The 15,933-nt window shown below is 48.6% G+C and overlaps 1 protein-coding gene across 2 annotated transcripts in view; it reads left to right on the top strand.

Moving 5' to 3' along the window:
* Nucleotides 1-14,504, top strand: part of LOC144142017 (translocator protein-like) — a 29,898-nt gene extending 15,394 nt beyond the window's left edge. For both annotated transcript variants that reach the window (XM_077673447.1, XM_077673446.1), the window contains 2 exons: nucleotides 8,446-8,661; nucleotides 13,944-14,504. In XM_077673447.1, coding sequence (XP_077529573.1) covers nucleotides 8,446-8,661; nucleotides 13,944-14,120 — 393 coding nt within the window. In that variant the 3' untranslated portion in view covers nucleotides 14,121-14,504. The remainder of the gene's footprint in view (nucleotides 1-8,445; nucleotides 8,662-13,943) is intronic.
* The last annotated feature ends 1,429 nt before the right edge of the window (nucleotides 14,505-15,933 follow it).

Below are 15,933 nucleotides of genomic sequence, written 5' to 3'. Positions count from 1 at the left end.
AAAGTCAAATTCAGTTACCGAATGTAACCAGTGCATGGCCTTTTTAGAATACACATGAAAGAAAGGTGGTGAAGAAATTAAAGCCCGACACATCATTCTAGCCTGCTCGAGGTGATGAAGCAGCTTTTGTTAGCGGTCGTGTTCGTGTCGTCCTCAGTATACGAGGCGGAGTTTCACGTGTCAGGGCTAGTTTGTGGCGCTTATCAAACCTGCGGCGGCATTTGCCAGACGTTGCGAAAGCGACCACTACTTCTTAAAATGTCCGAACTGAAGTGGCCTGCGCTCTCTACACTCTTGGTCATTTCCAGCATCCAAAAAAGTAAAGAACGTCGCGTATCTCGGGGCACAGGTACCCTGCGAGAAATCTTCCAAATAATTCCGTGTACAAACACGACCGCCTCTAACTTTTCAAACGCATCCTACTTACTGCAGTCAACAAAAAGTTAATTATTCAAGTTTAGGTAATCGGGCTGCTGACAGCGATAATTATCTCTCTGTGTCCCCCTGGCCACATTACCAATTTCGCGGGCCGCCCAGGGCTTCATTTTAATAATAAAATAAAACTTAAAGGAGCAATGAAGACGAAATACAAGTTTGTTTTATTCGAAACATTTCGGCTTTTATAGTGTATCCAGCGCTTTCGCGGCAAGAAATGATGCCGTATTCACTGAGGAATTAATCGGTTTAGGTTAAAATTTTGATTATCCCGCCAAATCGCGTGTTTTGATGGCGTCTACAATGAAGTAACCCCGGAGCGTATACAAAAGAACTCGCACTGCGCCATTCGGCGTTGCAGCATTGCTTGCCGACAAACCTCCCAGATGCCGCTAGCATCACAGAGATCTGGCTAGCATATTCAGCACTCCGCCGTTGCTTTGTTCTTGACCCTATTTACACCTGTCTTGTTTTTGTTACGGTAGAAAGTAATCGCTTCGTGAAACAGGGTGTATGCTCGACAAATATGGTCACGTAAGGCAACGTCGCATACGGCAATCGGCCAGCGTTCCATCGGGCGAGGGGGAAACGTACTCTCGCACCCAGCGGTCGCGGCGCGCGGGGCGCCTTTCCCCCTCCTGGCGCGGCTGCTCCTTTGCCTTGACTACGCTTTGTAGGCATCGCGCGGGCGGGTTTACCACTAATTTACTCATTATTTTAATGAAATTACGCTAATAATTGAGCCAGACTAGAAGCTTGGGAGTTGCGCACTTTTAAGCACACAAGATGTTTGGAAATCTTGTTCTGCTGAGCTTTTTCGGTACACCTACTTTGGAGTAGTGGCAGAAAATTCTTCTTCCTTCTTTCCAAACTAAGATGGCTCGCTGAAACTTGCCTGTGCCGCAGATGGTATTAGTTCCATGTCCACCGTTGCTGCGGTCACATTGTGGCATACCCAGCTCCAAGTATTACGTGGGCTGGCCTTGGCGATTTTCACGGTGACTACTACCTCCCTAGGTTGTCTCTTTCCTCAGCCAATCTAAGGGCTAGGGGAAGGGGGAGATACTGAAGGGTATTCTACCTTCTTCCTACCCCCCTCCCCGACTCGGGCAAAATAAAGTTGTTCACTCACTCACTCCAGCCAAGATTTCAGTCTATTACCCAAGTGTGGTGTCTCTTTGTCGGCAACATCAAACTAAGCAACCGAAAAGGGAACGCTTCCCTGGTTGCCCAACGGCGGGCGCTTAATAAGTCCTTATATGTATGACGCTCTCAGGAGCTGTATTGTCTATTTTATTTATGTTGTACATTAGTTGCACGGCTAAATTGTGCTGCAGAGCAGCTTGAAATTCTAGAGAGAGGAAGTTTTGTTTATAGTTGGTGGCAGTGGTGGCTGAGGGTGAGGTGTTGATATATCGATAAGAATTAGTACACACTATGTGATTTACTAAATACTAAGTTCACCCAAAACTATCTGTATTAAACCCTGCAGAGATATGAAGCCAAAAGTCAATTACACTGACACGCGCTTCTGCTTGTTGGCCATGGGCGTCGAGCATATCACGGTTAGATCGTTTAAACAAACATCAGTTTTTGCAGCAAAGCGATCAAAATACCCGCTATACGCGATCTCGGACACACGCACGCAACCAAAAGAAAATTATGACAAAGTATTGCAAACATATGTTCGACACGGCATGGTTTACCCACCGTGGACAACGCTACCTCGAGGCGAATTTCAGCTCCACGGCGGCCCAAAAAGCCGCCAATTTAAGCCAGATCGCTTAAACTTGTCCTATGCAACCACTTTCCCTTTTAAAGTATATTACGGAAAAGAACGTACAACGCGCTACAACGAAAAATTCACCGGTCCTCCGTTGGCGCCCATGCGCGGCGGCTCAAACGCCCAAGCCAGCAAACCGGCCAGCTTCGAGAGGGCGCTGCGCACGGAAGATGGCGGCGCCCTCGTTGGAACGGTGTACAAGACAACTCCAAAGCGTCGGACTGCGGTGCAGCTAAAACAAGCATAGTGCGTCCAGTACCAACAGAAGTGCGCATCGGTACTTCTAGGTTTACGTGTATTTACGAAAAATTTTCTGTTTATGGCACATTTCTTAGTGCTTTAAAATGGGTATGCATTACATTTAGGCGCAAATAGCTCGTTCGGCAAGCTTATAAGCCCTGCCTAATTCGCATTTGCTTTTGCGGGCCTCCGCCTATCGCACAGCAGTCTGGTATGACATCATAGGTTCTGTTGCGGGAAATGAGCTAGTGGGTAGCATGGCCCTTCCTTTTTTTTCCTAATTATATAGCTGATTTGAGTGACGTTTACCTTAAAGGGGGTGTCAGTGTGATTCTAACGAGGCAATCTTTTGGATGAAGCAAACTTGTGTTTTGTCTTAATGGCTCCCTTAATTTTGAACACCCCGTATATATATCGCTGTGAGCCCTTTTTGGGCGAAGTAGCTGTAGTGATAAAAGTCTGATCCGTGTTACATCAACAGCGTACGTACTTAACTGCACTGAAGCGGTCACTAAGCAGCCGATTATATTAGGTTGATAAAAACATGCGCTTTGCTCATTTCACCAAACTATCTGTATACCTATGAACTCCAGCAACGAAAGCCAACGTTTATTGTAAGTTTTTCCTTGTCGCTCGGAACTTGTCTATTCATCGAAAAGTAACGAACATATTAAAGCTTTATTACCAACACCCGCACTCACGCATATGTTTGGCAATCGGCTGAGTTTTTTTTCATTGAAACGGAACGGGGAACACTAACCCATTCGGAAGGGACCTGTCTGCGGTCATTTGAAAATGCGTTGATCAGTTCTCACATTCATAAAATGTTCGAAGTGATGAAGCTAAGTAGAATTCACACAAAGAACTCAAGGCATCTTGCCTGTGTATTAGATAAACAGCATATCTGCAAAGTCCCCGTCGCTTAGTAACGGCGGCTTATAAATCCACTTAGTAACGAATTTATACTGGTCGGCACACTCGAAACTGCAGACACATTTTCGGGGAAGGTCGAATCTGTTTGCCAGCATGCAGTATCCAGTAGCGATCTGGCAGTATCCAGTTCTAAGATGGATGGATGAGAAATACGAAGCGCCATGCAGGCAATTCAGGGAGTCATAAATACATTGAAGCCGGTAACCGTCTTTCTGGTAATTTTAAGTGTGGGTAAGACTACATGAGCCAAGATGCCCATCGGCTAAAGGGTGGCTCGATGACGTACTTGCTCAATGTTTTCTCTGCTTCATTAGCATGGGACAGGCGATACGGAAGTCGGCGAATAGGCTAGCAGCGTCCGGGTTGATACGGTGGCTGACCGTTGATGTCTGAACCAGAGGACGGTCGTTGAAGTCGAAGATGCCCTGATATGACTCAAGAAGGTAGTGGAGCTACCGTTGGTATGCCCGTAAAAGGTCCAACGTTATCATTAGTGTGAAATCCCCAGCAGTCGGCGATAGGTCTCGCTTGTCGTCTGTGGCGACCTAGGAGGTGAGAGTAGCTACAACGGAACGCTCGCATTCTCCCAAAGGCAAAAGTACGGCTATAGTTTGCCGGAGAGGCGAAAGTTTAGAAACGGCATATTACTGCAAAGCAGTAAATGTTTCGCCGGTGTCTGTCACGCATCAGTATGCGCCATCACCGGTTGCCGGTTTATGCTTGCACGGTTGGAGGGTGAAAAAAGGGGGCGTGCACGTACAGCTAAACTTCATGCCGTTACCGATGAAAGGCCGGTTGTGCTGGTATTTAGATGTGGAAATTGCATGGCTCAGTGCGGTTGTTCGGCTGTCCTCCTCTATCGAGTGGTTTGGGTGTGGGTTGATGCGTTACACAGGCATCTTACTGACACAGTAGCGCACACACGAGGAAGAAGGAAAACAGAAAGGCACATGTTTGTACACGGGAAGAGAGCTCAAGGGCTTCGAGGTTTTAAATCGTTATGGGACGAATGCATGCCATTCGTTTGGAGTAAGAAGAGCCAGTATCGAAGTGTTGGCCCCAACACAAGCGCGAATGGGTGCAAAAACAACGAAAAGCTGCTAGCACCGCCGCTACGGCCTCAATTCTAGGTCGTTGACTAGCAGCGAATCCCTCTCGAATGAAGAGGAAACTACCCGCTTGGAACGCCGGCGTGAGCCAATATAACTTCTTCAGAAGGCTTTCAGGGTATATTTTCGGCGGCATCTGTCAATTCTAAGCACGCGCACATGAACGGTTGCCGGTTTATCCGTGCGGAGGTTTGTAGTGGAGAATAGCGGGAGAGAGGAGGGGAGGCGTGCACGCGCAGCTATAGGTTTCATGCCCGCACTGATGGGTGACATGTACGTTGTGCTTGAGCGAGATTGAAACGCGGACCTTAAACGGACCAACGGGACCTGTCTGGAGTCCTTAGTGCTAAAGCGGATTGGGTTTGTGTGTTCCACAAACAGTAAGATGCTCACGATGCGGGAGGGACACAGGCAGCTCCATGTTTGTCTGCAAGAACAAAGCTTGGATCCGTCGGAGGTACATTCGGCTAATTGTCTAGGAAGGACGCTCCATCGCAAATTACAATAAACGTGCTCTGTTTCGTGCACTCCGTGGACTGCATCCAGCTTTGCAGGTAATCCTTCTTCAAGAGTGGAAGGGCAGAAAATTTTTGTGCGCGCTTGAGCTACTTAAATGACATTTTTACAAAAAAGTGATCAGCATCACTTCATCTTTTTTAGCCTAATGTCATAATACTCGATGTCTTTAAACATATTTTCCCTAATATTAATTTTTCTTTCGTGCAAACACGAAGCAATATGAACCGTTACGAAGTAGTATTTTTTTCGTTCCGGAGCTGAACCGGAACGGAATTTTTCTTTACAGAACGAAACAGAAACCGGAACGAAAAAATATTTCGTTCCGACACTCCGAGGTCCGCAACAGAGCGGCGGGATGGGCTATATACTGCATGCCCATCAAAATGTTTGGCACCTCTGATGAAAATGGCGAGCTGTGCGTCGCGAAGTCGAACAGCTTGACTGTGGTCTTCTCGTCTACTACTGTTACGACTCTGCGCTCCGCTGCCTTGTGCGCACGTGATAGAAGTTTGGTGCAGTTAGGTGAAGTTTTAATGTGTGGCGGTGAAGCCAGCCATCCTCAAACAAGTTGCGACAAGCCGAAGAGCATGTCTGTTGCGCGAACACATTGCCGACGGTTCACAACCGCGGCAGGGGCAAAAAATTCCCCCGCATTTCCCCGAGGGGGAGAATGTGAAATTGCGAATGCACGGTTGTCGGCCCGCTTGCGGCGCTTGCGCTCGGCCCCCGCAGCCCACCGCCTCGCCGCCTTCTCTTCCATCTCTTCCATCGGGTTTGTAGTATCACGTGTACACCACGCAGTTATCAAGCCGCTATAACGCCGCTGAGTCGCCAACGCACGCCGCTGACGACGTAGTTTGAATGCGTTAAAGATATAAGGCGCGTCACTAACACTGATATCAGCGTCGCGTCCGTGGCTTGGTCGGTAGAGCGTCGCGCTGCGGCCGCAAAGTCCTCGGATCGAAACCTGGCGCCGGATGCTGTTTCTTTTTTAAATATAGAGGAGCACTGCGGACGCCGCCGCCGCCGCCGGCGGCAGCGGTGGATGATTTGGGGTCGCTTATAAAGTGCATTCGCACTTAAAATCCGGAACAAACTGGCTCTAGAAGCGGCGTGTTCGGACCCGTCGCTGCGAATGAACGCCACCCACTGAGATCTTTCCTTTTCCCCTTCTCTCAGACACAACGTGCCCAGGCTATCACGAGACCGGGGAACTTGTGTGTTTTAGGGGCGAAGGCCGAGACTTGTCCGTCCGGAGTCCGGCGTGCGTGCTCATGGCACAGCACCGTGTAAATCGAAACATCTGTGAACAAAAGGCTCAGAAAAGGTTAACAAGAACAAAATAAAATGTTCACAAAAGGTTAGAGACAGAGAGAAAGAGAGGGGGAGCGGGAGAGAAGGTGCTCCTGGTGAGCCGTGCTGCACATGCATGAGGATCATTGGATTGGATTGGATTAAATTGAAGTGTATTGGATTAGATTGGATTGAATTGGAAATCGTTTTAGCAGCAGTCAGCACTCTTACGGTTGATTTATGGTAAGAAAGATCGCCCGTGCTTCGCCCCCTCGCCATGATTCACTTCGTGGAGATGCGCGTGAGTTTTTTCACTTTGTTCAGGACGTTCGCAGAACGCTGGAAGGCTGTGAACGGTTGGCGCTTCTGTGTTTCAATTTCGCCCTTTCGGCTGCCTGTTTCAGAACACTCCCGTAAAGAGCGTTGCTCTGCCAGTGTCATGCTGTTAGCCCACAAGAGTGCTGTATCATCGTATTGAAAAGCCCAAAAACAGTTAAGTTTTGCTCTCGGCTGTTTGTCGTCATCACTGAGGCAGCTCTCCTGCTCGCCACTCGTTCACCACGCTACCACTACATGACGGAAGCGACGAAGCTCGGTAGGAGGTTGTCTTCGCCAATGTAAAACTGCGCTCGCCGGAGCCTTCAATTAACCGCCCGTCGATCCACACCGATATTAGTAGTGAGGGAATTCAATGTAGACATCAAGACTAACAGGAACTTCCTACCACTTGTTTGCGAGAACATCCCGTTCATCTCCCTCGTAATGCCTGCAAAGGCTGTCACCACCTTGCGAAATACTTGCACAGACCCCGTCTTAGAGAAGCAGTCAGTGGTGCAGCGAGTAGGACATACTATATCCGTCCTTTTCTCCGGTAACCAGGCCTCCTTGATGCTAATCAAGAGCTCGGAAAGGAGTGTTTCGTCAAGGAGTAATGCGTGCAGATGTAATGTGGTCTGTAACCATACATATATGTCTGTCTGAAATTCTTTGCCTCAACATAATTTGCACAGCCGAAACAGCTAGACAGCTATGCTCAAGTTCCGCATTAGGAAGTATCGTTATCGTGAGCCACTTTTACACGTCTTCCTTCGCGCGGCCGATGACCATCGCATTTCTGAAATCTTAACCCAGGAGCACCGGCCGATGACAACAATCAGCGAACCCCTGCGGCTGGATATTCTTGTAGCAGTTATGTCCTGTGCGGCTCGTATTTATGCATCGGCGGGGAGCGCTATATTGAATAATAGCGCCTATTCTCAAACACGAATCTGCCCATTTTAACTGATTTGGTTGCTGAGGCGAGCTAGTACAATGTGCATAGTGTGCGAAATTTAGCTGTAACTCGGCAATGCTACTTTGGTTTTGTCGGTATTGAGAATGCGCGCGTTGCTTTGGCGTTTCACTCTCCCCGTTAGCACCACTGAGCCGAAGCAACGCTCAGTGCCACCACCGCGGTGGATCAGTGCGGCGACTCAAGGCGCTGCTGAGACCAAGGACACGTGTTAGATCTCGGCCGTGATGGCCTCGTCGCAGTCCAGAGTGGCTTATTTGCACCAAAACAGCAAAATTTGTGTTTTCGCGGTGACGTTTGTTCCTGGATCGCACGATCAGCGCATTGCAGCTTCTACTACGCCGGGATATATCTGGCACACCTTATTGTTCTTCATTTCACTTCACTTCATTTCGATTGATAGCAACGCGATGTCGGAATCGCGCCTAACTCTATTATCCTGAGCAAACGTTAGTGGGAGTTCTGTGGAAATAACAGTGCGAAATGCGACGCTACGACGCGTATTTCTAAAACGGCTCTGAGCGGCCGCCGGTTCTAGTGCGGCCGCTTCCGTTCCGCCAGGTACGTCACGTCCGGCCGCCGGTAATGGCCACCTTTTCTATGCAGTTTCGGTTCCGAAAACGCCAACGTCGCGAGCCGTTTGCGTCGCGCGCTTTCATATCTGAAACGTAGTATTTTTCATTTCGCACTCTTTCTATGCGCACTATTAGGTGGCACTATTTTGACGTTGTCGTAAATTTGAGTGCAGTTGACCTTTAATGTCTTCCTCTTCCACTGTGCCGACTTGTTCATTCGTGTCCGTTTGCCGGCTGCTGTTGAGTCGCTTGTCCTTTGTTCCGCAGCGGTGCCCGGCTGCGCGGGTCTACCGGGGCAGCTGCGGCCAGGTGGCGCTCTGGGCGCTGTTCAACAGCGCCATAGGCTACGCGGCCTTCCTGGTGTTCCGCGAAGGCCGAGGCCTCGAGGGACCCGCCAGGCCGTGCGTGGCCGTCTTCGCGGTGGGGCTGTGCCACAACTGGGCGTGGCCGCCATTCTTCTACTCTCGCCAGAAGTACGCCGTGGTACGTGCACTGCTGTTTGCAAGGCGTCGCATTGTGCAGAGCCCCGCGTTCATGTATCGCTCTGCTTTGCAAGGGGCTACGTTCCTGGATGTCAACACCTTCCAGGCACGCGCCAGCGTTGACTGGATGTTTCTGCCGCGCGACGCCACCGTGTCGCTTCTGGTTTGTGACGCCGTCCGTCTGCTGACGCCTTAGCAGCAACGGCAACGTTAAAGAGCGGGGGTCCAAAATAGAGCCTTGAGGTACTCCGCGATTGAGTTAGTAGCGGGACAGGCTGGTTATTGCCGGTGCTCTGTAGTCGATTTTATCGGGCTTTCACAAATTTGAGAGTTCAGCGACCGGGGTGAATCCTGGCCAGTTGTAGAGAATGCGTTTCTGCTTGATCTTGTCAAATGCTTTTTCGTATCGACTTGCGGAATGAATTATTTCCCTTCACGAATTTCGGTTCAGGAGGGCCCGAGAAACCTGAGGTATTTGTGTGTTCCCATGTTGGGTCTGCAGAGCACGTACTTTCCCAGCGAGCGGCACTTCCAACAGGTGTTGTGCTAGCCTGGCGACCTCGAAATGCGTCAAGCTGGGTACGCGTCCCCGAGATGTGGACCACAGACGCGCGCTGAGCGATATAGCACGGTTGTGGCTTGCCTGGTGAACGGCCTGTGCCATGCGGGACTCTTCCTGAGAGCACGCCACAAACTCCTTTCACCATGGCGACTTGTACCGGTGACACACGGCAACGCTAGATCTCCTTTAAACTAAACCCCTTTCGCCACGTCCAAAGACATTTTGTGGAAAGGAGTAGCGCTCCTGACACACAGCAACACCCAAACTCTGTTATGTAGTTCCCGTAACGGACACACCAATAAAGTGGCGCTAGCAGTTCTTGGAAAAAGCGTGCACAATAACAAAAATAAAGTGCGGCGAGTAGATCCTCTTTAATATTATAGAGAGGAACCGTGCGTTTTGTTTTAGTTTAGAAAAATAGACGGGTGATTTCACATATTTGCATTAAACAGCAATGATGGAGTGCTTTTTTTAGCTCATGTTTCGTGCCTAATCTGGCAACAGTGGACAGATGTTTACAAAAATACATTACGATTGGGCTTGTTTGGTGCAAGTTAATTTCATAATTTCCTTGCAGTTTTAACAATTATGGAATCCCATTTGGTCTCACTAAGTTCTGAAAAGTTTATATGATTTGCAACCGCCTGCTTACGAGGCTGCGCCGCTAGCTGCTCCTTTTCGTTCGGGAAAGGAGATGGGCGAACACCCCTTAAGGTAAATGCCCGCTGTGGTGCAGGAGGTTCTCCTTTGTCGTGTGTCACCGAGGCGAACACCGTTTGGGAAGCAGTCCTTCTCTGCAAAGGCCTTTTAGGCACCCGTCTGTCAGGGGCAGACCTAGCAACAACTGCACCAATGACAGACGGGTTTAGATCTGTGGAAATTTCGTCACACAGACATTCGTCCAGCAGAAAAAATTGCGCCCACCTCCCCTCGCGGGAACCGTGGCGTGATGCGACGCAGCGCCAGTTCGTCTGCCGCAGCTATGACGTAACACAATCCAACACAATCCACTTTAGCCCAATCCAAATCCCATCCACGCCAAGCCAATCCAACCGATTCCAATCCAATGCCCTTCGCGAGAGAGTGTTCGCTATCGGAGATGAGAGGGGGAGATTTGCGGACAATAACACCGGACGCACGCAGGAAGGACAGGGCCGCCGACAAGAGATGCTCGAGGCGTCGCATCTAATATTATATCAGGTATTGCACCGCGGCGAAGTTGAAAAAAAAAAAGCTGGTTGAATCCTGTGATAGGAATCGGTAAATCACGAAAGTGAAATGTGCAGCGAAATCTGCAGTGAGAATGATTTGCTGGTCGGCGGCTTTCTAGTGGGTGTGCTTGGCGAGCGAAGTTCTGCTGGCAGGTCGCTTTGGCAAAGGTGTACTGGCGTCATTTCCATGACGGATATGACTTCAGTGACATCTTGGTGCATACCGGCTTAAAACACTTCCGTGTTAAAATATAAAACGCGAAGACAAACAAACCGAAGTGTAACGTACTCTTTAATACTAAAGGTTGCTTTCCCGCAAGAAGACCCTGCCTGCAGGGTGCACCCTTTACAGGTCCCTTGCGTCGTTGTACTGGCGTCACTTGCGTGACGGATATGACGGAAGTGAAATCTTTGTGAATTCCAAAATAAGATACTTTGTGTTAAAATCAGCCCATAAAACAAGGTGGACACTATAACAATATTCAGCACAGAAAATGGTAGGATTGGCCGCATGCTGTGCAAGTGTCAGCAAAATACCCAAAAAAGGTTGGTGGTAACTGGTAGCTGCTGCTTACTGGTAGCTGCTATAGCTTTTTTTAGTTTTGATGGACCTGCAGAGTGGGTGAGTCTTGCCGAACCAATGAGGACTTTGCCCGTAACCCATGCGGTTGTAAAAAAACCTCGCTCCGTCGCTTCAGTTTGTGCGGTTATATCCGCGAGAGTTGCGTGAAGAGAAACGATCACGGGATGTAGATTTCATCGTTGTGCAATGAAAGGAGCGTTTTAGGCTCGTGTCCGGAGCCCGTCTGCGCCTCCATGCTGTCTCTGTTCTCTAGATCGATTACTTGCCCCTTCTTTCGCTTGCGTATCCTTCGATTTGAGGGTTCGTCCGAGTAATTTGCCTTCTGCGGCTCGATACTTTGCCCCGAGTACACGTACAGACTACTCCATCTTTCAACACTTCAGCTGTATGCATCAAGCGAGGCGTACTTACGCGCTCTGGCGACATTCGAACCAATCGCTGTCCCAACAACACATAACTTCGTTCTATTCTCATCCAATTTTAGGCTTTTGATCTCAACCACCACATATTGAGAAGAAGCTAGGCGCGCCCCGAATGCAGCGATTATGGTTGAAGATGACGGTGAAGTGAAAAGAAGTGTCGGCCGAGGTCCGCATAATTACGAAAACGGAGAAAAGGCCGGACATCGAAAGAACTGCGCCGCCTGTAACAGGTGCAGAAAGGGTATTTATTTATTTATTTATTTACTCATGTTTAGTTATTTATGTTTATTTATATATTTATTTATTTATTCATTCATTGATTTATTTATTGTTTTTATTTATTTATTTACCCTAAAGGCCTAAATGAGCATTACATGGGGGGATAGATTGGGGTTGTGAATGAAAGTACTGTACATGTTTCCAGCAGAACATAACAGTGAAGGCAAACAACGCCAAACAACAGTACATAACGTTGAATGGAAAAAGGGTTCACGCAAAAAACACTTAGAAAGAAAAACAAAAAAAACGCAATCAGTACACTCAATACGAGGAAAAAAGTATGTACAGAGTAAAAAGATGAAAGAAAGATTCAAACGATATCAAAGAACTTCAAGAAATGTTTTAGCGCATCGATGTGACCAGGCAACCAGTTCCATTCTGCTATTGCAAGAACTAAAGGAGAGTTTTTATTACTGAACCGGCCTATCGAGCATGTTCCAGTGTGTACACAAGGGTCGCATGCGTATGCACACCTGTTATTACACCATCTTAAAGGTGATAGTGTTTTTGGGGATAATAAAACGCAAAAATATTAGCGCAGCTTCAACCAGGGGTGCAAGGCTAGAGAAACAAAGGAGCTGAGGGTCGACCTAGATTGCTTCCCTGTTGGATCCCCATTCAGTGTAGGGGACATACTGGAATAGCCTTGCAAAACCTGGCTATACTTCGCCTCACCCTTGAGCTCATAGCCTAGCATATAGTAAGAACATCGCAACACCTAGCGAAACTTAGCAAAGCTTAGCAACACTGGGAGAAGCTAAATCAACCTTCAGCTCCTCTGTATTTTTTTTCTTTTCTTTTTTGCAACTGAACACCGATTTCACCCCTTTCAACACCCTACAGAAAACCAAGGCTGTTGCAGTCGGTTGACCCCCTTTTCTCCACACTTGTTTTTTAATTTTAAAAGTTGAAATTCACGTTTCACGTGCCAAAGCCAAACTTGGGCCTTGAGGCGTGCCGTATATCAGACGAGCGATCATTGAAGACGAACATTTTTTTCCCTTTTGAACATTTCTTACGTGGTGGCGAGGAGGGCATGAGGGGGTGCCTGCTACTTGGCAGTGCAATTATACATGCATACATGGCCTTAATCAATCAACAGCTGAACACCATTTTCACACCCTTTCAACACCCTACCAAAAACCAAGGGTGTTGAAGTTGGTCAACACCGTTTTTTTCCGCACAAAAAGGGTGTGCAGCTAGGAAAAGGGAGTCGGGGTTCAAGAAAAATGGTGTAATGGCCTCCCAACACCCTGTTTTCCACGGATGCTACATACTTTTTGGCCAAAACGGGTGTTTAAGGGTTTAGTGTGCGGATTATTTGAGAGCTGCTTTCTTGTGACGCTGTGTCAACGTAGCAGTGCTCTCGGTGCAAGACTAGACAACCTTGACCGAATGTTTTCAAACGTGCTGTATTTGAAAAGCGCGCCATGCCCAGCTGCGCGATCTTCCTTGGTCCCACGGAGCGGGTAGGCTGAGTGGCGCGTCCCGATGATTGGTGACGATGATGATGATTGACAGTGGTATCCCCGTTGTAGCGGGGTGATGACGTGTGTCATCTTACCAAAAGAAAAACTTAAAAAACCAGTATGCCTATGTTTTGCACTCTTCGTTTAATACCATCACTGCTTTTCGGGCAGACACAAAAAACTTATTATGAAGAAAATACTTATTTTTTCTTGTTTCAGGTGGTAGCTGTCCTAGGCAGTATTTCCCTCTCTGCTTTTCGTCCACCAGCATTCTAATCTTCGTTTTGTCTTCTCGACAGTTTTAAGTTAACTCCCTCTGCACTACCCTCGAATCCCGGGGCTTCTCGAAGCCGAATATTTCCCTGAAGGAGATTTGGATGGATACCCTCGCATTCTAACACTATGTGCCGCATAATTTGTTTCTTTTCCATACCCCACGCATACCCCAGCATTTTGTGTATACTTCCCCAGAAAGCTCTTAGTTTGCAAGCAACCTGCTCTAGCCTCAAAAAGAAAAGCACCGCTCTTGGAATTATCGTAGAAATTTTCCTTTCTGATGTCCAATTTTTCAGCCCTGTACACCTCTAGTGACGTTCTAGCTTCAATTTTTTTCTCTCCATTCATTCGTTTCTATCTGGCTTGCTTCTTTTTTGGTTACCTTGGCAGTCTTGAATTCCCCACTGTTCTTTCCGCATTTCATCGTTAGCCTTCCACTCTTCCTTAGCCACCGCGTGTCCACGCTGCCTCCCTGCCGCAGGCCCTGGTGGACATGGGCCTCCTGTGCGGCGTGATGGCGCTGCTGGCGCGCCTCTACTTCCCCATCAGCCAGCGGGCCGCCAAGCTGATGCTGCCCTGCCTCGCCTGGACGCTCTTCGCGGCCACCTTCAACTTCCGCGTGTGGCGCTACAGCCGCCGCCGCCAGAGCAGCGCCTGATCGAAGGAGCCGCTTCTGCTGCTTCTTCTCCCCTCCCCTCTACCTCCCGAAGGCCCTCGCCCCGAGTGCTGCTTGCTGGGAGGAGCAGTGCCAGTCCCTCCGACAGTCCCCTTAGCTCTGGTGGACACCCCTGACGGACGGCAGGGCAGCTGGTCATGCACATCTGGACTGCGCCATCGCTTTTGGCTGACTCAAAGAGACGGTTCAGCGCGTGATATCCTCGCTCAAACAAGCGCGCGCTTCCGATGTGCACAGCGGAGACTTGGTAACGAAAATTGGGAGGGGGGGCACAAACGCCGCCAGCAAATCGCACTACGAGGCACCTTTTGGAGAATTCAAAAGTAGCATTTCGCGGAATCCGGCTTACGTCTGATTTTTCTTCCTTCCCGATCTGGCGCAGCTCGTGCACTTGAACGCGGTGCTTTCCACATCCCAAACGGCTTGTTGTACAGTCAGCCAAAGCTTTAACTAGCATTCGGGAGCGGCGACGTTTCATGCGTCGGTGGCGTATGATGGAAGCCAAGTTGCAAACAGGTCGATTTTCAAACAGGTCGACAGCCAGGTTGCAAACAGGCCCATTGCCTGCTAGGCTATTCCTTTCTAAGAGCGTCATAAGACTGAAAATTCGCAGTTGGCGCACACCAGTTAAAGATTTGGCCGACTGCACAGTGCAAGAGTGGCGACAACTAAAACATGGATGTGCACAAGTATATACGGCGCACTGTCAGCTTAAATCATTGCAGATGACAGGAATTTCACGCGCGAAAAACATATCCAAGGAAACAAGCCTGCATGTCGCCCTGCTTCTTGCCATGCCGGATGTACAAAGTTCATCGAGGGTTCAAACACCATTCTAGCCTGTTTGCCGGCTAAGCACCGATAGTGTGGCACGTATCCCGGGTCAGTGATGCGAGGCGTTTCTCAGGAGATGTACTGCACGGAAGGAAACGAGGCTCCACTTCATCGTGCTCTTCATTTACAGCGGGATGAAGTGGGCTGTCTTGAAGACGGCGAAGCCTAGCAGCGCTACGACGAACGCGCTCACGCAAGGATCCAGAAAAAAATTCGGATCCATTCCCTTTCAGCGCAGATTTTAAACGTATGGACAACCAATTTTGGTCGAGCATATTTTCTGTACCCTTAATGTTAGGGCATCACCTGAAACTCTTTAACCCGAGAGGACTTTGCTTATAGCGCCCTTTGAAATTTTGAAATCGCAATTTTTAAATCAAAGAAGCTGTTTGGACACGTATGGTAGTGTTACGTTTAACACCACATGTCGCCACCTTTTGACCTCAGACATTTTAGTGCAAAATTAAAATTATTTCAGCCTATTTATTTGAAAATTTGTTGCGGTTGCCACAGTATACAAAAACGCTGGATTTCATATGATCTGGAGTACATGCAGTCTACAAAAATGGGTTGTCTGTTGGGCTCGATGGCGTATCCCTGTACAAGCAGTCACAACTGAAAGCCTCTCCTGAGTCCACACTCAGGGCAAGGACGACAGTGTAGGGTGTTCAAACGCCAACAATGGCTGTCCGGGATCGCGGTTCTGCGGCCTTGGCTGCTGTTACGGGCGTCGGCGACGGCAGCAGCATACCACCGCTGTCACTTCCGAATACGTCCGGCACAAGTGAATTTTATTGCCGCCTCGTTTAGACCTGATACCGGCACAGTGAGAGGTGTGTTTCGTTTTGCAGCGCGGACAACGAATACGGCCTCGTCTCGAATATATACGTCGTAGAAAAATATATTTCGGGGATATGATTACCCAATACCTGATAATAACTTGTGCCTTTTATAAGGATAT

The sequence above is a fragment of the Haemaphysalis longicornis genome, unplaced genomic scaffold (genome assembly GCF_048455015.1).
Source record: "Haemaphysalis longicornis isolate Haplotype H1 unplaced genomic scaffold, Haemaphysalis longicornis Haplotype H1 scaffold_6, whole genome shotgun sequence".
In the NCBI taxonomy this organism is placed as follows: domain Eukaryota; kingdom Metazoa; phylum Arthropoda; class Arachnida; order Ixodida; family Ixodidae; genus Haemaphysalis; species Haemaphysalis longicornis.
Note: the sequence above shows the minus strand (reverse complement) of the source record. Positions and strands in the feature narration are given on the sequence as shown.